This window comes from Panthera tigris, chromosome C2 (genome assembly GCF_018350195.1).
Source record: "Panthera tigris isolate Pti1 chromosome C2, P.tigris_Pti1_mat1.1, whole genome shotgun sequence".
NCBI lineage: Eukaryota > Metazoa > Chordata > Mammalia > Carnivora > Felidae > Panthera > Panthera tigris.
Window position 1 is genome coordinate 105,097,201 of NC_056668.1, and position 27,018 is coordinate 105,124,218.

Sequence of the window (27,018 nt, forward strand, 5' to 3'; positions counted from 1 at the left end):
AAAAAAATGTAATTAAGCAGCTAACTGTGGCTGAGGCACAGAGGTGGTGGAAAGAGTAAGGCAGAGGCTGGACCACACAAACCCTCCAGCAACAGTAGCAGCTGGCTTCCTCCACTCTCACCAACTGGTAAAGCCAACATTCAATAATCCGGGCTAGAACAGTCACAGGGCAATCAAAACCTAAAGAACTCACAAATGAATAATGACACAATAAACGGTAAATCAGAAAAATTGATGTAAATAAAACTTAACTTGAATCAGGAATGCATTTTCAATGTGTTCCAGAACTTTCAAGCATACAATGTCATATATTTCAAATAATATAATTAGCTAAATATGACAGTTTAATAGTTGTCTAAAATATCTATATGCTCCTGAAAAGCAAATCACATGAAAAATTTCTTGACTTTAACATATAATATGCTAAGACTAAGTCAATTAAAAAGTTTTTAAGTTTGTCAAAGAAATTTTATAACCATATTTAATCCGAAATATATAAATGTGATTTAAAGTCCTACTCTGGAGAAAAAGGTGCTCCACTGACTTATAAAGACTTTAATTAAGCAAATTTTCTTTATTCCAACTTAGATCTTTTTTTTTAGTTTGTTTATTTATTTGTTTGTTTATTTATTTTTTAAGAGAGAGTGAGAGAGAGAGCACAACCTGGGGAAGGAGGGAGAGAAGCAGAGACAGAATCCCAAGCAGGTTCCACACCATCAGCACAGAGCCTGATATGGGGCTCGAACTCACAAACTGAGTACATGACCTGAGCCAAAATCAAGAGTCAAGATACTTAACAGACTGAGCCACCCCAGAGCCCCTCCAACTTAGACTTTCTTATAGAGATCATCTTCCAAATAATCAACAGTTAAAATCAGTGTTTTAATATTTTTTAAACAATCAAGTTTTAAAAGACATCAAGTATTCTTTTTGCAGTGTTTTAATCCATGTAGATATGCATAATTTCAAGGATACTGCTTAGTAATTAATTAGATTGTAAGAAAAAACTCTAGCACAAAATTACATCTCTAAGTGATCAGGGTCCTGAGTAATGGAGATACAAAGAAGTTCAAAAGGGTCACTGCTCATCAACCTCTCATAACTAAAGAGAGCAGAATTCAATCTGCTATTTGTGAAAATGAAAAGACTGCATAAAAAATATCTTTCAAATAGTCCCTATCAAAATAGGGAATGCCTATGAACATGCCATTGTTTATTCTGTATAAAATATCCCTTCTACCCTTCAAAAGCCTTTTTTTTTTTTGCTTTAAGATTTAAAGATGCTTCTTCTGAAAATTATCTCAATACAAGATCCAAGTTTTCCACTATTTACTGTCCTCACTAAAGTTCACCTGTATATACCAGAGAAACTTTCTAAACCTCACTGTTGATTAGCCCATTCCAAAGTAGAATTCTTCAGCAATACACAATTCATAAGACAGAGGCCAAAATAGTCATCACAAATATACTTTGAATTAGGTATTTTTGAAATATAAATATAAAAACCTTCCACACCATTATTTTTCCTAATGATTAATCTCTAGATTTAAAAAAAAAATAGAAGTTTTCAAACCAATGATGTGTGCAGCCCATCTCATGACACAGTCATTTAAGCTTCTCATCTGCAAAACACAATGCAGTAAGTTATCAAAAAGGAGAGGGAAAACACAGGAGGTCTCAACTGGTTTACAAAATAAAAACCATAAGCATTACAAAACATGTAGTGCCAAATATTGAAGGCCGCACACTTTGCTGAATATCTCTTAACTCCTCTTGATTGTAAAAGTAACATAAGATCAATGTAGAAAATCTGGAAAATATGGATAAAGGAAAATGTATGCCTGTAACCTTACCATTCAAATGGAATTGTTAGTATTTGGGGTTTTTCCTTTCAGTATTTCTTCTATCATATACAAGTAAGTAAGTAAGAAATACACATGCCTGCATACTTTTTCTTTAACAAAACTGGATATTATGTTTTCATTTTAATCTTTTGCCTACTTAACATGTGGTAGGGTAGGTATCTCTGACTTGGTGCAGAGACGGAAAAAAAGTCATCCTGACTTTTAAATTCTTTCTAAAACATGATTTTAACAACATATTATATGGATGTGTCATAATTTATTTAACCATTTCCCTACCTTGGGACATTCATGTTCTTTCCAACTGTTTGATATAACAAACAAGGCTGTCATAAAGACATTTAAAACCTGTAATAGTTTTGATTATTTTCTCAAGATGTATTTCAAGAAGTAGAATTACTATGTTAAAAGGGAATTTGAAATGGCCAAGAATCACCTCCTTAAAAGACAGCTTTGTTCTACAAGATTTTAAGCTATACAAAATTCACAAAACTTATAATTACATGGCATATGTTTATAAGTACATTTTTTAAATCATAAAAATTTTAATATCTAAAAAATCAGAAATTATAGTAACAGGAAATAGAATCAGTTATGTTTTAGCATACACTTGTGGAAAAAATTAATTTAACTTAAACACCACACTATATACTTAATCTGTTCCAAATGAGTCAGAAGACACAGAATGTTAGTAGCAGAAGATGAAAAATTATCTCAACTAATTAAGAAAAAGACAACATCAGAGAGAATGGAAGGGTAAGCCCAGAGCTTAGGACAAAGACCTTTCCTCCAATAAATGACAAATACTGCAAGTCTTTCTCTCTCTCTCTCAGAAAGCAATTTAAAGCCCAATTCTTCTTATCCCCCTTCATTTTAACCCTTGACATCGACCCTATTTAAATTTCCTGAACAAGTAAGAATTTTGTTACACTAGTTCCACAGATAATTTCTAGCTCTCAAATCTCAAGAAGACTAATTTCTTAAAAGTCCAAACCTCATACTTTGAAATAAAATGCTAACGTTTGAGATTTGCAAAAGAAAAACAACTTTTCTCTTTTAATACTTACTCAGCATGAGAAAGTTTTACTTCTTCCCTTTGTCTTGCAGAATAATTTAGGTTCCCCCCTAAAACACAAATAAGCACAGAACCTTTTCTATAAAACTACTAAAATTAAAATTCAAACATTCACACACATTCACACACACACACACCCCCCACATTTACATTGGTATACCTTAAAGTAACACAAAAGGCTACAGAAGATGAGAAAGAAATAGTTTATCTCCTGGAACCTTCCCAAGGGGGGGCAGGGGCGGAATGTACTTTAAGAATCTTTATATGATACAAATACAAATAATCACTGTATAATGTGAGCTTTGTTTTTTTTAAGCTTGGACTTACATATTTCATTACATCTTGTTAACTGGGACATTATATTAATATTCAATAATAGCGAAAACTAAGAGAAACTAAAGGAAATGACCTAAAATAATTTCATTAGCAAGTACACACATTTTTCTAGGTACATAACAACCTTTCAGGGCAAGCAAGTTAGAAAAAGTAATAAAGGTAACATCAAAATCTTATAAAAAACAAAGAAAATGGGGTGCCTGGGTGGCTCAGTCAGTTAAGCGTACAACTTCGGCTTAGGTCATGATCTCAAGGTTCGTGAGTTCCAGCCCTGCATTGGGCTCTGTGCTGACAGCTCCTGCCTGGAGCCTGCTTTGGATTCTGTCTCCCTCTCTCTGTCCCTCCCCCGCTCACTCTCTCTCACTCTCTCTCCAAAATAAATAAACATTAAAAAAATTTTTTAAAAGAAGTATGAATGCATGTAGAAGATACAGCAAAAGAAAAATTGTGTAACACCTCATTCTGTATCAAACACTTTCAACCTTAAAATGCAAACTGTAGCTATAAATATGTGTACTTTTTTAAAATATGAGACAATAATGGCTTTAAGTTACTTTAAAAATGCCATACTTTTTTTATGCTAACATAAAAAAGAACATCTAAAATGTTATATTACAAAACTTAAACTGGCCAGAAAGAAAACGACAACAATTTTAATAAATCTGAAGTTCCAGAACACATAATTATATGTTAAATAATGAATTGTTTAAATCGTTTATTCCAATACGAATGGAATGTCATTATTACATAACTAAAGCACTGGGCTCTAAAGAGGCATGTAGACAATCCAGTGACCCCACAAGATGATCCACGGTGGTTTAAGAAGAAAATGTCTGAATTCTACTTACCTCGAGCACGATTCACCACATAGAGTAAGACCACAGATAAAAGTGACACTGAAAGTGGAAAAAACACAGGTCCTTAAAAAACATGTACTTCTTCCCAATGATTCCTATGTAATCATAATTACAAAGTAAAACTTAGAGAAATCTTTACTGACCGGCATTTAAAAATACAAACGCTACTGCGGTACCTGGGTGGCTCAGTCAGTTAAGCGTCGGACTCTTAATTTCAGCTCAGGTCATGATCTCAAGGTCATAATATTAAGCACATATTGGTGCTGAGATTCTTTCTCTCCCTCTCCCCTCCCCCCATACTCCCTACCCCATACATGCATTCATACTCTCTCTCAAAAAAATAATAAAAAAAAAACACTATTCACATTAGTTTTCAAAAATCACTAAAAATTATTTACACACCATTTTTTCCCATGGGCTACATGAGACCAGGCATGGCAGGCCAGAAACAAAGAAGCTGAGACAGAAGGGGCTGATCTACCCAAGGATCATCCCTGTAGCTCTTTCCTCTCCCTTTTAAGTGGTAGTCCTTCCTTACACTTCCAAAAAGTCCTGCCAGCACCCTACTTATCTTTTTACAGAGAACCAAACAGAAGTAATCCTTCTAGTCTGAAAACATCATATTTTACAAATTCACCAAAAAAAATTTACATATTTTACAAATTCACCAAACATGAGAACGTGGTCATTTGAATCCCAGAAGCCCAGAGCCAGGGAAAACCTCAGAAAGTCAGGACTTGGCTTTTTACCTTAACAGGTGAGGCACACTTAGTTTACTTTAAGTTAATATGGCAACAAAAACATTTTTAAATGGCATGGTGTCAGGTTTGAGAATCAAATATATGTGGAATTGTGGACTGAAATTAAACCACATGTTGCAGCATCAAAAACAGACAAAAATACTTTCATTACCTAGTTGTGAATTCTGTATCATCTACTTTTTAAAAACAAATAAATACATTTTTAAAATATGATGTGCTTACTCTAAGAGTATGAGATAATATAATATAGTCAGGCTTTGCATAACAATTATCTACAAATACCACATTTCAAGTATAAATTGTCTTTAATCCCCGTAAATGAGGTCTGATAAAAATCATCACTAGGGTTTGCCAATTAAACACATGTTAAAGCATAATGGATGGATAAAGAAGATGTGGTTTATATATACAATGGAATACTACTTGGCAATGAGAAAGAATGAAATCATGCCATTTGCAGTAATGTGGATGGAACTGGAGGGTGTTATGCTAAGTGAAATAAGTCAGTCAGAAAAAGACAGATACCATATGTTTTCACTCATATGTGGATCTTGAGAAACTTAACAGTAGACCATGGTGGGGGGTGGTAAGGGGAAAAAAAGGTTACAATCAGAGAGGGAGGGAGGCAAACCATAAGAGACTCTTAAATACTGAGAACAAACTGAACGTTGATGGGAGTGGGGGAGAGGGGAAAGTGGGTGATGGGCATTGAGGAGGGCACCTGTTGGGATGAGCACTGGGTGTTGTATGGAAACCAATCTGACAATAAATTATATTAAAAAAAAACAAATGTCATGATGAAAAAAATAAATAAAGCATAATAGACAACTTGGTATGTTATATAAGAACTTTTTTCAGGTAAATACAACTATATGTATGGTGAAGCCTACCACAGGAAAAATACTAGTTTATTTTTGTAGTTTTCAACAGTTTCCTAGTATTTCCTATTTTTAACGAATAAATCATTACAGGTAAAAATTAAATTATAAGACTAAGAATAAAAGCAATTAAAAGCTGCCTAATGAATAAACCATGAGCACTCACACCTAAATCCTACCAAATTCTATACACTCACACCAGGAACATACCTGGCACCCTTTAAATGGTTCCACTTCAAAGAGGATAATGTTTCCTAAAAACTGTATTTAAAACAGAATATGAAGCAGATTCCACTACTACTTTTAAAAATAGGCATCTCCTTAAAAAATGCTTGGGAATCCTCATAGAACTAGAAAACCACTGGCTGGAAAACTTCGATGTACAAACTAAGAAATAGGCAAATCTGAGAGGTACATATTAGGGATTTGGTTTAAAAGAAGGAAAATGAGAACAACAACAAAAACCTAAAATTATAAATAAAACATTCTGCTACACTTTATAAGAAACTAAATGTTGCCACATCACACTTACAAGAAACACAGGCAATGAAGAAAACTTCTAAAAACAAATATCCCCGAGTATCCAATATCATGCCAGCAATAATGGAAATGATCGCCAACCCAAGATTCTGAATGGACTGCATGCTACAATTCAAGAAAAATAAAAACACATTTCAATTTAGAAAGTCTTCACACACAGAATAACAATTCACTTTAAACATTAGTATCTATGTTAGTGTCAAAAGATGTTTTCAACCAGGAACGACCTGATTAGAATTGTTTTTTATCCCATGACTGTTTCTGCTACTAGATGTTATGCTCAAAGGTAAGGGAGCCTGTCTTATAAAGTGAAGTATGAACTCAATACTTTCCTGCTGAATGAAAGAAAGAGCTAAGTGAATACCAGCATGGGAGCAGTTTCCCCCTTCTGCCTTTTGGGCCAGAGACCAGGCCTCAATTTCTCACTCAGAAGGCCTCAGATAAACAGGCAGCCAATGTCAATGTCAGAAATCACTTCTAATGGGTTAGCTTAACTCCAGCTTTCTTGTGGAGGCTTGGAGCATTTCTGTTGCCACAATATCACCCATAGATTAAACCAACTTCTCCAGTGATTTCCAGGTTCAGAGCTGTCCCAGAAGCCTGAAGGTGACTGGATTCAGGAGACGTAGAGTTTTATATACGATAATTAAATTTATACAGCAGAGAGAGACATTATGGTGCAAACACTTACAAGCCATATGCGGTTCCTAGCTGATGTTCAGGAACTACAAACGCCACCATTGGCCACAATGCACAGGCAAGTAACGAATAGGAGATTCCCAGGAGACACTGTAGAAAGCAATACCAAAAAGGAAAAAAGCTTAACATTAACCAAAGGTGATTTTCCTTTGATGCAGATTAGCTAGAGTGACATAAGAGCAAATATATCAACATTCATACAAAATTTATTGCAATTATGCTAAAATTCACATTTGATACACACACACACACACACACACACACAGAGTCTTAACCATTTTATATTACATACCTATATAACTGACTGGGCCCAGGGTACAATTAAGGAGTAAATAATAAAATAAAGGTAAATTGCAAAAAATTATTACCAATGTTTCAGGGAAGCTAATTTTCCAGTACTGATTAATTACGAATTAAGCAATCAAGGCAACATCACACCAACAATCCATTTTCTTACCTCTGGGTAACCAACACCTACCTGAACAGCATGGCAGAGAACTATCTATCACCTAATGCAGACTTTTCTTTAGTTAAAAAGAAACCTTATGATTTAAGTTTAAATAAGATCATCTAAACCTATCATACTGGCAAAGATTAAAACATGGCCAGCACCTAACATGGCTAGGATACTAAAAAACACACACATTTGTGTATTATTGGTAAAGCTATAAGTGGGTAAAAACTTTTTAGATAAGTTTAACGATGTCTATCAAGATGTTACATGCACAAATCCTCTGTTACAGCATTTCAACTTCCAAGAATCTGTCCTATGGAAATCTCACTAAGTGTGCAAACATATACACTCATTAAGCCTGTGGTCTTTAAAATGACATTCTGGGGTGCATGGGTGGCTCAGTTGGTTAAGTGTCCAACTTCAGTTCAGGTCATGATCTCACAGTTCATGGGTTCAAGCTCCGCGTCAGGCTCTGTGCTGACAGCTCAGAGCCTGGAGCCTGCTTCGGATTCTGTGTCTCCCTCTCTCTCTGCCCCTCCTATGCTCATGCTCTGTCTCTGTCTCTCAATAATAAATAAAAGTTAAAAAAAAAAGTTTTAAAATGACATTCTAAAGAACAATAACAAAAATCTGATGAATTCGTTGTCACTTTTTAACCTTCTAGGAGTTAAGGACAAAAGAATGCAAAATCATGAATCCTGGGCTGATAGGTTTTTTGTATGTTTCTTTGTTTTTTTGCCACCTATGATGAAAGTACAGAAGAATAAATGAAACTAATATGCATTTTGGCTTTTATAAGACTACTTTATTTCAAATTCAATTTCAGCATTGAGATTACTGTTAAATAAGCCAAATAAATTAAAAATACCTTATGCATTAATAATTAATATTTACTTTAAACATAGTTATTTTGTAGAAATTAAAATCAAGGCATGTTTTTTCTCACTGTCACAAGCTCTGCTATCAGAAGAGCTGAGTGTGGCTCCGGACCTGCACTCTACAGAGTCTTCCCTAAAGCCATGATCCCCACAAACATCAACAATGATATTACCATAGCAATCCAAGGATTCCACAGTGTGAAGGCCAGCAAGATGTGGGCAGCAAGAGTGGTAACCACTGCACACAAAACCCAGATGATGTTCTTCCCTGTTTTATCCACCAGGAGCCCAAATATTGGGGACATCGGAGCTGATATGACATACACAATACTGTCCAGAGAATATAAAAGATATTTAATGAAATATATCACATCCAGAAAGTCCCTAAAATCACTAGACAAAGCAAATCCTAGCTCATTTTATTTAGAATTCTTCTAAAATGGTCATCAACAAACAGAAATTTAAAGATATAAAGGGTGGTCCAAGATTTCTTTGGTTTTCCATTAATGCAAAGATGGCCTCTCAGGATCAAGTACCAATATAATCTTGGTTTCACACTATGGATGTTAAGTCGCATGTCTTTTTTATCTATTAGGACATTTGGTTATAATTATAGACCCACACTAAACACACAATAAGCACTTACAGAATTAATGAAATACCTGTTAACAGCACTTGCTGCCTGGGGAGAAAATCCAAATTTCTCTGTAAAGAAAACTCTAAAATAAAAGAGAGAGAGAGAAATAAGCACTTTAGAGTGAACTATTGTTTATAATAATTAAACTAAATAAAAACTCAAGTTTAGTCAACTTTTCCTTCTTGATACTACTTTCCCATCTTACTTAACATTCATCTTCAAGCAACTGGAGCTAAAGCTTTAGTATTTATATAAATACTTCACTAACTAAATAAAATATATTGATGTCAATTTTTTTCATTGTATTTTATTTACTTCCTTTTTTTAAGTGTATTTATTTATTTTGAGAGAGAGAGAGAACCAGTGGAGGAGGGGCAGAGAAAGAGGGGGAGACAGAGGATCCGAAGCAGGTTCTGTGCTCACAGCAGAGAACTCACGAACTGCGAGATCATGATCTGAGCTGAAGTCAGATACTTAACTGACTGAGCCACACAGGCGCTCCATTTTGTTTTCATTATTTTTATTTGAAAAAATGTTTTTAATGTTTATTTTATTTTTGAGAGAGAGAGACAGAGCATGAGCTGGGGAGGGGCAGGAGAGAGGGAGACACATAATCCGAAGCAGGCTCCAGGCTCTGAGCTGTCAGCACAGAGCCCAATGCAGGGCTCAAACCCACAGACTGGGAGATCATGACCTGAGCAGGAGTAGGATGCTTAACCAACTGAGCCACCCAGGCGCCCCCAATTTTTTTCATTTTAAAAATACAGCAAACAGTATACATAAGTTTTCAGAAAATCAATTGTATTACTACATGATATTAAGAGTGCTTCTTTCCCTTAAAGTAGGACCGGATAGGTTCTTTGCAAAATAATGTATGTGACTTTGTGTCAAAGTCACATAGACAGTCTGAATTTAAAGGTTCTGATTACAAAGACACTCAGTACATATACACTCATACACTGCTCTGTTTAAGCAGCTGCCAATAGAAAGGGAGAGGCAGGTGACAGAGCAAAAAAGGATGATTTTGAACCCTGGTGTAATTATAATCCTAGCAAATGGAAATGTGCCCAGGCACAATGAGCCAAAGTACTGTTTCCACTTTCAAGAAAAAGCTTCCAAACAAAGGAATAAAGAGGAAATAAAAAAGAATGCTAGTCCAATATAAAGCACTAAAATAAAGCTATATTATGAATCAAAAACTATCATTAAGTATTTCATCAAAAAAAATAAAACTATTAAGCCAAATACTAAATCTTAAAGCAAAGAAAATCAGTTGTATGCCAGGATGTAAAAGAATTCCTGTGTAAATATAAACTGTAACTGGAAAAGCAAGATTCATAGCTAAAAAAATTACATTTATGTGATTAAATTCTCATTATAATTTAGCCAACAAAAATGGAATCCTAGAGAATACTCACTTCCCAAGTCCAATGAAAGGGAAGACTGCCACGTAATAGCAGACACAGATGATAAATATCAGCCACAGGGGTAAGGAGAAGTCCTTCACATCAGTTAACTTAATAACTTCACCTTAAAAAGAAAGGGAAGAAACTATCAGCATAATTTTGCATATCTAGGTCAAGATTATTTTTCTTTTATCATGTGATTAACCTTTACCATTCAGTTTACAAAATACTTTTCTCAGTAAATTACTGGAACATAGTTTCTGGGAAAACTTAAAAAGACATTAGAAAAAGCAAAATCTAAGATTAGTGTCTACTTTCCTGCTCCCCTTCAAGAACACTCATCATTTTGCATTTAAATATAAGAATGTAAATGCTGTCAATGCTTAAGGGGAAAAAAATGTACCCCAAAATTTAGACAAGTAGAAATACGTTGGGAAATAAAAGATTAAAAAAAAAAACACATGTATTAAGCCTCACTGGGATATAACACTACATTAGGAACTTATCTCATTGTAAATTATCCTCAAAGGTCTGCAATTCCCAAAGCCCCACTTTTCTTGCGTTTAGACCTACCTGTTTTTCCTTGTTCTTTATGAAGGATTCGTTCTGCTCTCTGATCCAAGTAAGCGAGAACCAAGGCACAGATTAGTGAAAGAACACATGTTATACCTCCTATAATAGAAAAAATTTTTAAAAAAAATTTTTTTTGACGTTTATTTATTTTTGAGACAGAGAGAGACAGAGCATGAACAGGGGAGGGGCAGAGAGAGAGGGAGACACAGAACCGGAAACAGGCTCCAGGCTCTGAGCCATCAGCCCAGAGCCTGACGTGGGGCTCGAACTCACGGACTGCGAGATCGTGACCTGAGCTGAAGTCGAACGCTCAACCGACTGAGCCACCCAGGCGCCCCAGAAAAAATTTTTTAAAAGACGTTTTTAAAAGAGAATCAGACTGAAGGTTCCCAAGAGGCAGCACCTTACCTAACAGCAGAAAACTTAGCAACTAAAAGGGATAGCATCTAGACACATACAAGAAAATCCTACAAGTACTAAATCAGGACAAAAGAAAAGGAATAGCATGTGGTAAGAACTCAACAAACAATAATCACTCTTACTAATATTATTTCCCAATAGAAGGTTGGACACTAGAAGGAAAAGCCTAGAACATACTAGTCTAGGCTTATAAAGCAGAATACAGACTTAAGAAAGTGGATGACCAACTAGCAAATCAGTACTAATTCCTTAACTCAGTCTAAGCACTGATTATTGACAGATGCCAGAGGGAAAAAATTATAAAAGCAAAGTCTGATTCTGTGATCATCTCATCTTCCTCTAGATTCCTTCTCAAGTCTGTAACCCTTGATCCTACCTCTGGCAGCCCAAAGGGCCCACCCTCCCCACAGCACAGTTCACCCAGGCTCTCTTTCCTTTGCATACTCAGCATCACTTGCTAATGCTAATCTTATATTATTTAAGCAAATCAGGATAAAGAGTGAATAAAGTTTATACTTCTCAAGATTTTTAAAAAGAAGATCAGTAAAATAAATGAATCTTTAGTTTCATAATGTGGTCTAGCTGAAAATTGCTAAAATGAGAGTCAGTAGACATGGGTTCTACTTCTGCCACTAACAAGCTGAATGATCTTCAACACAGAACTTAATCTCTCAGAGCTTCAACTTCTATTTGTAAAATCAGAGGCTTTGACTTGATGGCACTGATCTTTCCTGGCTTAAAATTTTTTAAAATTCTCATATTCTCCATTGTGGAGAGGACTAGAAGGAATCCTAAAGAGCATCTGAGAGTAAAAAAGAAGTTTTATTCTTTTTATTTTTATTTATTTATTTATTTTTTAAATATATGAAATTTATTGTCAAATTGGTTTCCATACAACGCCCAGTGCTCATCCCAAAAAATGCCCTCTTCAACACCCATCACCCACCCTCCCCTCCTTCCCACCCCCCATCAAAAAAAGAAGTTTTAAATAAAGCATGGGATTTGGGAATGCAGGGAGGAAAAGAGGAATCCCTAGGTATAAGCTGCATGTCCAAGATTTCCTCTCCAATGCCCTCTTTCTACCAAGCTATTATCAAGGAATTATAAGGAATAAAAGATGGCACAGAATGTTCACCTCACCATCCCACAAGTCTTTGTAGGGCTCTGAAAGTGGACCTCTTACCCATCACTGGGCTCAGTTACAAAAATCTGCTGCTCAGAGAAAAAGCACAGGTGGTAACTCCAGAAGGCCTCATATGTTTCCCAGTGACCCACCAAGCAACCAGCATAACCCAAGCCTTAGCTAACGGAACTTAGGGCCAGAAGGGACCTACACAGCTTTGGTCAAACACTTGCAATTTTACAGAAAAGAAAGCTGAGACACAAAGTTTAACTTCCTTGTCCAAGATGACAGAACTAGTTAGAGGCAGGACTAGAACCCAGACTCCTGACTCCCAACTTAGTAGACTTCCCACCATATGATATTACCTCTGACTTCTATAAAATCTTAGCTCTATGGGTATACAATTGAATTTGATCAAAAGGAAGTAATTATCTCTCTGCTACAGACTAGTAACACCTTACAAGCATAAAGTCTCTGTTTTCAGAGTTTTCAGACACACTCTCTTATTTGCTCAGCATGACAACATTAAAGTAGACAAGGTGGGACAAGATCCCCATTTTAAGTAAATGGAAAGGGTGAAGGATTCACTATTTCTAATTAGGTCCAAGAACCAGGGAACTGTTCAGGTAAAACTATAACCAAAGTGGCCTATCCCTGATGCCAGTGTTCTTCCCTCTCTGCCACAGTACTTCCTATGACATGCTTTCAGAAGAGACAAAACGTGGGACACCAGGATCCACTCACCAATCAGAAGTGTGACCCCAAGGGTTGTGTGACCAGCAGAACCCAACGAAGCTTCAACCTTAGAATACAGCCATCCCATGAGGTTCATGTTTACTGTACTTCCCTGAAAGAAAAGGAAAAAATACGTAATTTTCACTTGTATATACTCTGCCTTATTCCAAAAGGATGTGAGGTGGCTAGGAGAAACAGATAAAACAGGATTCAGATTAAATAAGAGATAGATTTTTTTTTAAACACTACTAGGAAAAAACTAACAAACTAAGATAAAGCCACAGATAAGATTACTGCACACAAAAAAATGCCAGTTTATAGAAAATGCTAGTATGGAAAACAACACAATGCTAGAATTTCCTAGCAGCCAAAGCAAAAATGAAACACAGTGAGTGACAAAATTCATACGGTACCTATGAATAAAATAAACTTTAGCTCAGAAAAAGCACAGCTTTTACTGATATTGACATCTAAAAAAAAAAAAATCATCCTGTCCATAAGAAGACAGTAAAGGTTACAGAAATATAAAAATATAGAAAATATCATCTTCATTCACTTCTTCATTCAGCAATCACTGGGCCCTGATTGAACCAGTCACTACTCTAGATATTGCAAATATAATAAAGAATAAAACAGAAAAATCTCCAGCTCTCATAAAGCTTAGACTTCAGTGGGGTAGAAGAGGAAAATATGAAGTATATTAAATTGTGAAAAGTACTTCTAAAAATAAGGAAAAAATACAGCAGGGAAGGAGAACAGAAATCTCACTAAGTAAAACTTGAGTTTTTTTTTTTTTCCTTTGAGTAAAAACTTGAAGGAAGCTAGCTATCAGGTGAACTGGGAGGGACAGCACATTCAGGCAGAAGGAATCGCCAGTAAGTGCACATGGCATGCTCAAGGAACAGTAGGAAGGGCAGAGACTGGAACAGTGTAAGTGAACAAGAAAGAAAATGAGATGAGATCCCTGGAGAGGAAATGGTGGGGAGACAGGCTATAGGTTATAATATGGACTTTTGGCTTTTATTCTGTGTGAGATGGGAAGCCACTGGGGTTTTGGGTAGAGAAGTGGCAGGATTCCATACGTTTTAACAGACTTGCCCTGGCTGTTGTATTCAAAAGAGACTACAAGGGGTGATGAAGGCAGAAGTAAGAACAGGCATTAGAGGGCTAGTGCAATAATCCAGAATGGAGATGAAGGGTCTTGGGACTAGGATGTCTAGCAGTGGGTATCATAAGAAGTGGTCAGAAAATAGATGAATTTTGATGGTAAAGCTATTCAGGTTTGCTATTGGAAAATGTGTGTTGAAGGGCAAGGAGTAAGTTAATATAATATCTAAGGTTTTGACTGAGCAACTGGAAGAAAAGAGTTGCTCATAACTGAGGATGAGAAAACTACAGCATAAGCTGGTTTGGGGGATAACTGGTAGAAAAGCAACAGCTGGGTTTGGCCATGTCAGGTCTGACATGCCTACTAGATATCTAAATGGAAATGTCAAGTAGGAAGTTGCATATAGGGGTGTGGAATTCAGGGGAAAGACCTGGACAAGTGATATAAATTCAGGAGCAAAGACATGCTATTTAAAAGTTCAAAACTAGGCCAACCATAAGAGACTCTTAAATACAGAGAATAAACTGAGGGTTGATGGAGGGGTGGGAGAGAGGGGAAAATGGGAGATGGGTACTGAGGAGGGCACTTGTTGGGATGAAGCACTATTGTATATAAGTGATGAATTACAGGAATCTACCCCCAAAACCAAGAGCACACTGTACACACTGTATGTTAGCCAATTTGACAGATTATATTAAAAATAATAATAAATAAAATGGTAAATAAATGCTATTGTTTGTATTTAAAAAAAAAGTTAAAAACTAGATAAGATCACCAAGGAGGTGTCAAAAGAGAAGATGTCCAATAACCAAGCCCTGGGGCACTCCCACATTTACAAGTTGAGAAGACTGAAATGGAACCAGCAAAACATGCAGGAGTAGATAGTAAGGCAAGAGGGAAACTATGCAGTGTCCTGGAACCCAAGAGAAGAAATCAAGGTAAGGGGAATGTTAACTGTTTTAAATGCTGTTAATAGGTCAGACACTGAAGACAGAGAAATGAATATGTCCTCAACAATATTCTCACAGCAAACACAATAGCAAATTTCATATGGCTATTCATTTCTTTTTAATTTTTTTTAAAGTTTATTTATCTTGAGGAGGGGGGGGCAAGGCACAAGCGGGGGAGGGGCAGAGAGGGAGAGAGAAAACCCCAAGTAGGGCCTGCTCTGTCAGCACAGAGCCCCACATAGGGCTCAAACTCACGAACCGAGAGACCCAAGATCAAGATAGGATGCTCACCCAGGTGCCCTACACATGGCTACTTCTTACAGAATGCTAGCTTATGGCATTACTCAAATGAGCAACAACGTATAAATGGGGCATAGGTATAAAACTGGAAACATTCCTAGAATTATAGTAGAAAATAAAAGCTTCTCGAAGATAGGGATGTCACCTTAATAATCCTTTAATTCTAAAATGCTTTACACGACATGGCTTAGCAAGTACTCAATAAATATTTGTTGAAATAATGAGTTTAAAAGTAACACATTACAAATGAACATCAAAAGGGTGCTGGACTCCCAACCCCCAGTAAGAGATAAATAATAAAAATGAAAAGTCCACGGCCTGAAGGTGTAATGGTAACAGATCAAGTGTCCAAAACCAGACAAACTCAGCTCAGGCTACAGAAAAGGAGAAGTAAAGCCAGAACCTCTCTGACCATTCTGAATATGCACAAGGACAAGGGAAGTGCAAAAACACCGAAACTCCATCTACCCCTACAGCTCTGTAATGGAATCCTTTGGTCTCATGCATCTCACAAGGACCCTAAGCGCAGAAATCAGGTCAAAGCTGAGCCATTCTGGCTGAAGAAGAGGTGGCTGCTTGAGGTCTGGCTTGCTCCACCTCTTCCTCAGGTCCTCCCATTACTCCAATAACCCCCACCCTGCATCCTAGAAGCCCCTAAGATTCCTATCTAGAAACTGGGGGCTCCTCAGAATGCAGCTGGGAAAAGACTGCAGCTGAGTGGACTGCACAGAAAAGAACCTGAAGATCACTAGTAATCACACTGGTATCACAAAGACTGCATCTTACATCCTTGACAAGTTATTAGACAACAAGTCCCACAAACTGCCACAGACATGTCTTGACTTGCACAAGATACATAATGAAGTACTCAGAATATCCTTGTGGATATTGTCTAAATATGGGAAACCACACTAAGTAAAATTACAAATTAAAGTAATAGTTAGGTGTTTCTAATCAATTTGATAAAATGACTTTTTAAAATTTTTTTAATGTTTTATTTATTTTTGAGAGTGGGAGCAGGGGAGGGACAGAGAGAGAGGGGAATAGAAGATCCGAAGCAGGCTCTGCGCTGAGAGCAGCAAGCCTGCTGCAAGGCTGGAACTCACAAATCGTGAGATCATGACCTGAGCCAATGTCAGACGCTCAATCAACTGAGCCACCCAGACGCCCCTAAAATGACTTTTTTTAATGTAGTAATAGTCTGTACTATCAAAGCTGTAACAAAAAGGATCCTTCCATATCCCATAAATGGGGATGTAAATATCGCTGGAAGGATAATATGAGAATATGTCCTAACAAACCCTAACAAATCCTCTAGACTCAATTTCATTCCTAGCAACCTAGTCTCAGGAAACAATCAGAGATGCAGGCAAGTTTTACGCAATGTCACACAACAACAGCACTGTTGATAGTGGTGAAAAATTAGAAAGAACTGCATGCACAAAATCACAAAAATGTTCTATAGATTACACATATGTCTCATACACTTCATATAATGAAGCAGTACATTAAAAACTTTTTGTATACTCGATTTCTTCTTTCCTAAGAATATATTACAAGCATTTTCATGCCATTTTTGGAACCTTGGTCTTTTGAACCTTGATTTTCAATCGCAAGGATTTTTTTAAAAACTTCCATTCATAGGAGTTTATGAGGGAAAAAAACCTAACAGGGTTTGGGACTGCCAAACACCTTACAGGTTGCACTAATAAAAGTATAATGTTTCCCATCAAACCAAACCTGAAACACCACGAACATTTCCAGGTTTCAAATGCTGGGAAAAGTATGACCACCTGCAGTAAGCCCAGGCAGCTGGGAGCACCATGGTCAGGGAGCTGAAACCCATGTGATGTGGCTTAGACAACCACAGGAAATGAGCACGTCTGACCAAGAACTTAAGAGCTGTCTTTACAAGAAAGGTCTGGTGCAGAGTAGAGGAAATAAACATTAACTGGAGGCCAAAAGTGGGAGCAATCAGAAAAAACTTGTGGAGGCAGATTTCACCTCTACATGAGATTGAACTTTATAAAGTTAACTGAAGTAGATGAGCTGCCCTATCATACAGTGAGCTTCCAATCACTGGAAATGTGCAAGGAGAGTCTGGATGACGATATGTGAAGACTTTCATAGCAGGGATGCCAAAGGTAGGCAAAGAAATTAGATAACAAAACCTGTAAGATCCCTCCCAATGCTCAGATTCTTTGAACTAATGAAAACTCAATTGGTCTTTTTACGCTGTTTTCTAAATGAAATAAGGTTAGAAATGCCTTAATTAAAGGAAAGTAAATGCTATACTGTAGTCTAGAGAAATACAGAAAAAAATCAATACCTAATTTATCAAGCAAAAACATACTTCATCCTGTTATTTTTAAGAGATAACTACAGGGGCACCTGGGTGGCTCAGCTGATTAAGCATCAACTTCAGCTCAGGTCATGATCTCGCAGTTTGTGAGTTTGAGCCCCCGAGCAGGCTCTGTGCTGACAGCTTAGAGCCTGGAGCCTACTTCGGATTCTGCGTCTCTGTCTCTCTCTGCCCCTCCCCTACTTGCACTCTATCTCTCTCTCAAAAATAAATAAACATTAGGGCGCCTAGGTGGCTCAGTCGGTTGAGCATCCAACTTCGGCTCAGGTCATGATCTCGAGGTCCGTGAGTTCGAGCCCCCATCCGGCTCTGTGCTGACAGCTCGGAGCCTGGAGCCTGCTTTGGATTCTGTGTCTCCCTCTCTCTATGCCCTCCCCCACTCATGCTATGTCTCTCTCTCTCTGTCAAAAATAAATAAACATTAAAAATAAATAAACATTAAAAAAAATTTTAAGTGTTTTTTTTTAATGTTTATTTTTGAGAGAGACAGACAGAACGTGAGTGGGGGGTGGGCAGACAGAGAGGGAGACACAGAATCCAAAGCAGGCTCCAAGCTCTGAGCTGTCAGTACAGAGCCCAACATGGGGCTCAAACTCATGAACTGTGAGATCATGACACGGGATGAAGTCGGATGCTTAATCGATTGAGCCATCCAAGTGCCCCTAAAAAAAAAAAAAAAAAAAAAAAAAAAACAAATTTTTATGAGATAACTACAAGATTAAATCCCTTGCTTCGCATTTGGCTTCATTAGTTTGTCATACTTACAATTCTAGCCATGCTAAGTTGGAGTCCAAACACCAAGTTTAATTCTTTGCCTTTAAACCAACTCACAGCATATGTATTTTGGGCAACTGCTAAGGACTCCCCACCAATCCTAAAAATGAGGAAAGGAAGAAAAGTCACAGCTTTTACGGAAATACCACAATGAACAATCCAAGTTTAAATTTTTGAAAACCCTGCTAATAAAAGATGGGATCTACGTTCCCACTCCTGAATCTAGGTGAGCTTGAGACGGCTTCAAGCAACGTAATATGGTGGAAATGGTGCTGTGTTCTCAAAGGTGACATCTGCCTTTTCACTCATTCACACTTGGAGGCCCCGAACCACCTGGTGTGAAGTCCAACTACCCTCAGTACGCCATGCTATAAGAAAGCCAAGCCACACAGAGAGGCCATACTTAGGCACTCCATCCAGCAGTGCTAGTCTTCAGGTCATCCCAATGCCAGAACTAGACATATAAGTCAACAAGATTTCAGATGGTTCCAGCCCCCAACTTTACATGAATGTTTCAAGCTGAGGCTCCAGACATCAGGTGCATAGACAAGCCATCTATGCTGTATCCTGCCCAAATCCACAACGTGATCCACAACGTTCACAAGCACATTGTAATTGCTGTATGACACTGGTAAATTTGGGGGAATGTGGTGTGCTGCAATAACAACCATGACCTGTAATAAAATATCCACCTATGCTATACAAAATGCCTATGTGGGAAGAGTGGTTCATACTTTGTGGAAACACAAAAATTCATTTTTCAGGCCAATCGCTTCCATATTCGACATTTTCCTATTTCCTGGGTTTTAACTTTCCTTTCTGTAAGTTCTACATATTGACCACGCCCCCTCTAGGCTTTCAGTTAGGAGATTCTCCTCCATATCCTAATACTGACTCCTCGCTCTGTCCTAATCCAAAATTTTCCCTCTCTCTTCTACTAATCCAAATCCTATACTGATGCCAAAACATACTTCATGTCTGAGGCCATTTCTGACCACATTTCCATCTCTGAATCCCTTTCTTTTTTCATATACATTTTGTTTCCTTCTCTCTCACTTAGAGCACTTTGTCTACATATGGAATTGCCACATTAGTCTACATGTCTCCAGTACTTCTAAAAGCTTAAATAAGTTATGTCATTTGCATCCTCAGGGCAGGAAGCCCAAGGCTGGACTCAGAATGGAGTTACTGAACAGACACTGAAATTCATGAAGAATAATCAATCTATTGGTATTTTGCCCATTCAAGCCTCTTTAACAGGTTTCAAAAGGACCTACACATTACCCACTAAGAAACAGCAAAATCACCAACCTACAAATTGATGGTCTATACTTTTCTAAATGAGGTTTAAATCAGTCTTCAATACAACAAAAAACAAAACATTCAGCAAAAATATCATTTCTAGAGAACTATTTAATATTCAAACCCCAGAGTTAACAATGACCACTCAAAATTGTTGCTTAGTTTAAAGGAAAAGTAAACAGTCTTGTGTATATGTAGTTAGATTTCGAGGATTTGAGGTAATTCTCCAGAAGAGACAATAATAGATTTTTGTAAATCTTCAATAAATTGATAGGTGAACACTAAAACTATAATATATTAGAATGAATGAAATTATATATAACTTACCCAAACACAAACCTTCCAAATTCCATCAGCCAAAAAGCATTAAATATTCCACCCAGAGCAAAAACTACCTATAACGTAGAATATAACGTAGAATCAATGAAAAAGTGAATTTCAAGTATTCAAGAGAAATAAGTAACTTACAATGAATAACAACTTCTATAATGGTTTTAACATCCCTTCTCAGTAAATACGTGAAATTTAGATATTAATGTTCCTCTAGCTCAAGGCTTAAAATGGACCAGGTATTATGCCACATGAGCATTTCTGGACCCTGCTTAATTAAGCCAGGCATTCAATAAACACATTTTTGCTGGTAGAATTAGACAAGAAGTCACTGTTAAATAAATAATCAATGAATGTTTTGGATTTTCTTACCTGTCCAATGCAAACAAAGCAGCTAAAAATAATGGTGCCCCATCTGTTAGAGACAGAGAGAAAGAGAATGAATTAAGAGTATGTCACCAAGTCCTTCAGTAATAATTCACTTCAGTTTTCTTTACCCCCATACATTTCCTCCAAGGAAAGAAAAACAAAGTGCTGGTCTGCCTCTTAAGTGAGCAGCTTCCCCAGCTAAATACTAATCTACAGAAGTCTTGACTTCTAAGGAGACTCCAGAAGTTTTAGCAATGGCATATGTTAGTTGAAACCATTTTCATCTCTTAAACAAACAAAACTTGTTAAATAATCTTTAAGAAGTTCCCAGGGTTCCCACTTAAAAATGGACATTCTTTACAAAATTACTACTAATAGTTTAGAATTTATTCCAAGATTAATTTTAAGTGGTTACAATTCCTGATAACTAAAACTATTTTTATTTTGTTTCCTGTTTGTGTTTTGTTTTGTTTTGTTCTTTTAGTATAGTTTGACCCAGTGTTATATGACTTTCAGGTATACAACACAGTGATTTCACAAGTTTATACATATGCTACGTTCACCACAAATATAGCTACCATCTGTCACCATACATCGCTATTACAATACCATTGCCTATATACCCTATGGTGTGCCTTTTATTCCTGTAACTTATTCCTTCCATAATTAGAAGCCTTTATCTCCCACTCCCTTTAAGCCATTGTGGCCAACCTTCCATCCCCCTCCCCTCTGGCAACTATCAGTTTGTTTTCTGTTTAGGTAAGATTTTGCTTTTTGTTTGTTTATTTATTTGTCAGTTTTTTTTCTAGATTCCACGAGTGAAATCATATGATATTTGTCCTTCTCTGTCTGATTTATTCCACTTAGTATAACTATTTTTAAAAGGACAAATATCAGCTAAGTTAATACAATTACAAATCGGCCTACTTACACATTCTACACTTTGAATATCTGATTAATGTTTCCCCAGAGTAATAAAACACCAGTATTATAACAGTCCCTAAAAATCCTATGAGGAAATCATACTTCTGAAACTCAAGTCCCTCTCAATCTACTGAATGTTCTCTAGCACTGGAAAACTTGCTATGGTCCCAATGCAATTCATGGTCCCTCATCAACCTTGACCAAGCAAAGTCTTCATCATAATAAGTAGAATCTGTCCCCCTGAAGTTTCATGCTAATTCCATCCCTTTACCAAGCAAAATAAATTTAATTTCTCCTTTATACTTAATCTTTCAAAATTTTTAAGTCCCCAAGTCTAAACACTTTTAGTCTCTTCAATCCTTTCCCATCAGATACGATTGGAAGATCCTTCATCATTTTCCACTCTGCCTCCTGAAAATATTCCCAGACTACATCCCCCTTAAAGTCTCCACTAACAATACATACATAATCCTAAGGATGAAAAGTGACAAAGCTTATTATGTTATTCCTTCCTCAGCCACAGAAGTGGCCACAAAAATTTCAATGCCCAAAGGCAGAAAGAGAAAATATCACTGGGACTGGGAGAGGCAAATACTACGTATGAGCCAAATGCCATACATGTATCTCTTTCAATCCTCATAACCACCCTGTAAAGCAGGAATTATTACCCATACTTTACCAATGAAGAACCTAAAGCTCAGGAAGCCAGGACAGCTCACAATAAGAAGTTGAGCAAGTGGCAGCAATGGGATTCAGACCTTGGTTTGCCTGGTCCCAAGTGAGGACATAATTTACACTTTTAGATAACTGAGTTACCATATTCCATTAGTAGCATTACTAGTCCCAACCTTAACTGAAATACCAACCAAATTTCAAAAGTCAATTCCAGGGACATAAAAAAAAATCATAAAATCATAGTCGGTACAGAATTTTATTCATTTCTTCCTAGAAATATTTTAACTAGTTCTGTGTTTTCCTAATAATATTTTACCCACAGGTGAGATGTTTTTCAAGCTTACCGTATTCCAAACACTCGGTCTATCAAAAAGCCACCAAAAAAACACAAAACTACATTGGGCCAAGAATACCAGGCATACAGCAGCATGAATTTCGTGGTATTCACCTGCATATCCTATATGAAAAGAAAATAAAACTATTTTTTTCCAAACAGTTAAGTTTAGCAACAAATCAAAACATTATTTTTGTGTAGGGCAGGCGTTTCTTAATCATTCGTAGTCACTAACTGCTTTGAGAAGCTCATGTCTGCTACGGCCCCTGCCTCAGAAAAAATGGTCACACGTGGGCTCCCTGGGAACTTCCTGGGTCCACATGCCTTTTCAGAGGCTTCATGGTGTCCAGGGTTAATTAGATCCCCCATTACTGGGACCACCTCCATCTGCATTTGCCTGTATCTTCTACACTCTTATTCCCATGATACTATCTGCATTGGTGCCCCCCACCAACACATGGAAAAAAATTATCTTAACCTATCCATACCCCTTCCAACTAACTCCTATCTTCTTTCCCTTTCATTCTAGAATGTGAGGGGCAAATCTATTTCTTCCTGTCCAAAGGCAGAAATCTAAATACACAAGAAAATAGGGGCTCCTGGGTGGCTCAGTCAGTTAAATGCCCGATTCTTGGTTTCAGCTCAGGTCATTATCTCACAGTTTGTGAATTCGAGCCCCATATCAGGCTCTGTGCTGACAGCGTGGAGCCTGCTTGGAATTCTCTCTCTCCCCTTCTCTCTGCCCCTCCCCTGCTCTCCCTCTCTCAAAATAGATAAGTAAATTTAAAAAAATTAAATACACAAGAAAAGGGAAATATCAAATGTGTTTTTACAAAACCAGACTAAAAATACTGACATGCAGAATTCTCTGCAATCAGCATCCACATTTAAAAAATGAAAGAACCAGGAGCCTGGGTGGTTTGGTCGGTTAAGTGTCCGACTCTTCGTTTCAGCTGGAGTCATGATCCCATGGTTTGTGAGTTCCAGACCCACATCAGCCTCTGTGCTGACAGGGTGGAGCGTACTTGGGATTCTCTCTCTCCTTCTCTCTCTGCCCCTCCCCTGCTCTCTTTCTCTTTCAAAATAAATAAATTTTTAAAAAAATATACGAAAGAACAGGGACACCTGGGTGGCTCAGTTGGCTAAGCATCCAACTTCAGCTCAGATCATGATCTCACAGCTTAGGAGTTCCAGCCCCATGTCAGGCTCTGTGCTGACAGCTCAGAGCCTGGAGCCTGCTTCAGATTCTGTATCTCCCTCTCTCTCTCTCTGCCTCCCCCCACTCTGTCTCTCTCTCTCTCAAAACTAAATATTAAAGAAAAAAATTTTTAAATGAAAGAACAATAACAAAGACATATTTAAGAAAGTAAAAAGTTATTGCTATCAAATCATTTGCCATTCAGATGATTATGCAACTGGAAAGTGAAATGCAAACAAAAATCTGCTAATACTTTTTGGCATTTCTATGGAAATAGCACTTAATTATTTATTTAAAGTATAAAACAATATCAAGCGACAAGTGCTATAAATGAAGTCTTTGTGGCCACTCATTCTAACTCAGGAACACTCCTTGCTACATATGGATTTGACTACAGATGTTAACATGGACTCAATGGACAATGTTTCAGACTAGGCAATCTGAGACCTGACCATGCCTCAACAACAATACTTATTCCAAAGCCAAGGAAAGAAACGAGGTGAAAAGTCAACTTACCCGTTTGACTTGAGTCTGAAGAGCAGCAGGATTATCATAGCAAAAATAGCTGCCTAGAATAAAAAACGACAAATGTTTCATAGGTGATAATACTGCCCATACAGAAGTTTCAAGCTGCAAATACTACTCAAATGGTGATTTTCAATGTTTATATGAGGGGCTTAAGGATTAACACTGTGGACCACTTCCTTTCCACTAATATTTTTTAAGTTATAGCCAAACAATGCAGAGAAAACATGCCAAAACATTTGCAAATTACTTATGTGCATATATAGCAAATATTGGGACCTTAGATTAAGAAGTTAATCGGGGCACCTGGGTGGCTCAGTCGGTTAAGCATCCGACTTCGGCTCAGGTCACGATCTCACGGTATGTGAGTTCGAGCCCCGCATCGGGCTCTGTGCTGACTGCTCAGAGCCTGGAGACTGTTTCAGATTCTGTGTCTCCCTCTCTCTCTGACCCTCCCCCGTTCATGCTCTGTCTCTCTCTGTCTCAAAAATAAATAAACGTTAAAAAAAAAAAAAGAAGTTAATCAACAACTAATTGTTCTTCCATTTTACTATTATCATGCTCCATGTCTATTTTTTTTTTAGCATTTTCATGAAGCAGCTATATTTTCCATATTTAAAGCTACCAAAACACACACACAGTATCTAACAAAAATCCTCAGCAGTTTCCTAATAATGCTACCTGAGTTCACCACTTACCATGAGAGCACAGGAATGGAGTTTAACTACTCTGTTTGTTTGAAGTAAGAATCTAACTCTGCAAACAGAATACCCAAGATCAAATAATTTAGTGAATACAGCACCAGGATTGAAGAAGAAACAGAGTTCTAAAAGACTAAATTAAAACATGATGATAATGTCTGTATGGATATGAAAGAAGTGTAGAGAGGTTTGATATACATGCACTCAGATTTAAAGTAATATACCTAGGGGCATCTGGGTGACTCAGTCAGTTAAGCATCCGACTCTTGATTTCAGCTCAGGTCATGATCTCATGGTTCTTGAGTTTAAGCACCGCACCGAGCTCTGTGCTGGTGGTGTGGAGCCTGCTTGGGATTCTCTCTCTCCCATCTTTCTCTCCCTACCTCTACCCCACTTTCTCTTTCAAAATAAATAAACTTAAAAAATAAAAATAAAGTAATATAACTAACAGATTTTTAATGGGATACAAGATAATAGTGAGTTCACTTCTTCACTTTCTAGAAGTACACATTAGAAGCTACCAGTTCAAAAGAAAGCAAATTATCAGTATAAAGATATGAATCTGGCTTCTGAAACCAGGCAGTTAACCATAATTTACCAAAAATAATCTGTCTGCTTGAGTGGGGCAATTCTAAGTGTTTTGTATTGTTCTTCTTTTTGGTTTCTAAACCCAGCAAGTTGTGATTCCTGCTTTAACTGCGATAAAGGATACCAGTGTCATGCTTTAAAGCTTTGATGGGCATCATCTTTCCACAAAGTGTGGGGAGAGGGGTGAACAGAGTTACAAGGAAACTAAGGCCAAACCATCCTTCATACCTGTTTACTATTCCAGCAGCAGCATTAAGCTATCCACCATAATAATGTTCTAAACCTGTCAATGACACCAGTTTTAGCCAATCCCTCCGCAAAACACATTATTACTTCCGTACCAAGCTGACATGAGAATGCTACGGAATACATCAGTTGCTGGAATACAAGATGTTTTAAAAATTATCTTAAGAAACTGCTTTCAGAGTCTTCAGATTTCGTAACTGAAACCAAATACCGCCAAGACTACCACACACAAATCTTCTCCAGTAGGATTACTTCACTAGTGGCAGAGCGGAAGACTAACCACACATCTACTCACTGAAGCTATCACCCAGACACACTCCTACATGTTACCCAAAGACGGTGAGAAACAAACAATAGACTGCTAACGTATTATTTAAAAGGTGGTGGTGGGTGCTTACGGGTGGGTAAATCTTTTTGAATCCCTTCTTAACCAAAAGTATAACGACAGAAGCTTGGACGACATAGGGATTCCTTCACATCTATGGCCCCAGGAGGCGAGCTGCTAGCCTCTGGGACTTCTTGCAAAGCAAAAGAGTGGGTCAAAACTCGCCCAGCTCAGTCCCGACTCCCACCAGCCAGATGCCGAAGAGCTGGCAACATCCACAGGACTGAATTCGGTTGCGAACGTGGGGAGGGAGGGGCGCGAAAGGAAGCCAGAAGCTGCGCTGAGGCCGTGTGGCGGCTGTCAGCTCAGGGCGGATCTCCGGGCTCCGAGTGAAAATCGGAAATTTGTTGATTATCAGCCCCACCCTACCCAGCCAGAGGCTCACCGAAGCCTAGGAAGCACATCAGCAACAGCACCAAAAGCCGGTGCGCCAGGCGACTGGGGTCGCAAAAGGCCGGCAGCGCCCGGGGGACAGCGGGGACGGCCGAGGCACCTCTGCCAGCCTCACTGGGGCTGCCTTCCAGCAGCGCCCGCGCTTCCTCATCGTCCTCTCCCATGGAACCGGGGAAATATCGACGCTAGAGTGGTAACTCCGAGATAAAGCTCCGCGGCCAAAAGCCCAGTGAAGAATGTGCTCACTGCGATAGCTCACGTGACACCGCGGCAGGTCACGTGGAGCTACGCTCACGTGAGCCGCCCTGATCACATGGTGG

The 27,018-nt window shown here is 37.8% G+C and overlaps 1 protein-coding gene across 2 annotated transcripts; it reads right to left on the minus strand.

The window, feature by feature from the left end:
* Window positions 1-754: 754 nt before the first annotated feature.
* On the minus strand, window positions 755-26,954 carry MFSD1 (major facilitator superfamily domain containing 1). Of its 2 annotated transcripts, XM_007086256.3 has the most exons (16): window positions 26,691-26,954; window positions 24,377-24,429; window positions 22,673-22,785; window positions 20,733-20,775; window positions 20,358-20,425; window positions 18,720-18,828; window positions 13,244-13,346; window positions 10,957-11,055; window positions 10,396-10,507; window positions 9,003-9,059; window positions 8,514-8,670; window positions 7,001-7,098; window positions 6,302-6,414; window positions 4,122-4,169; window positions 2,930-2,987; window positions 755-1,622 (listed from the first exon to the last, which is right to left on the minus strand). In XM_007086256.3, exons 1-16 carry the CDS (start codon window positions 26,860-26,862, stop codon window positions 1,619-1,621), a joined length of 1,407 nt encoding a protein of 468 aa, XP_007086318.1. In that variant the 5' UTR covers window positions 26,863-26,954; the 3' UTR covers window positions 755-1,618. The 2 variants fall into 2 exon arrangements, with proteins under 2 accessions (XP_007086318.1, XP_042855016.1); XM_042999082.1 differs by lacking the exon at window positions 755-1,622 and having other exon boundaries at window positions 2,926-2,987.
* Between the last annotated feature and the right edge of the window lie 64 nt (window positions 26,955-27,018).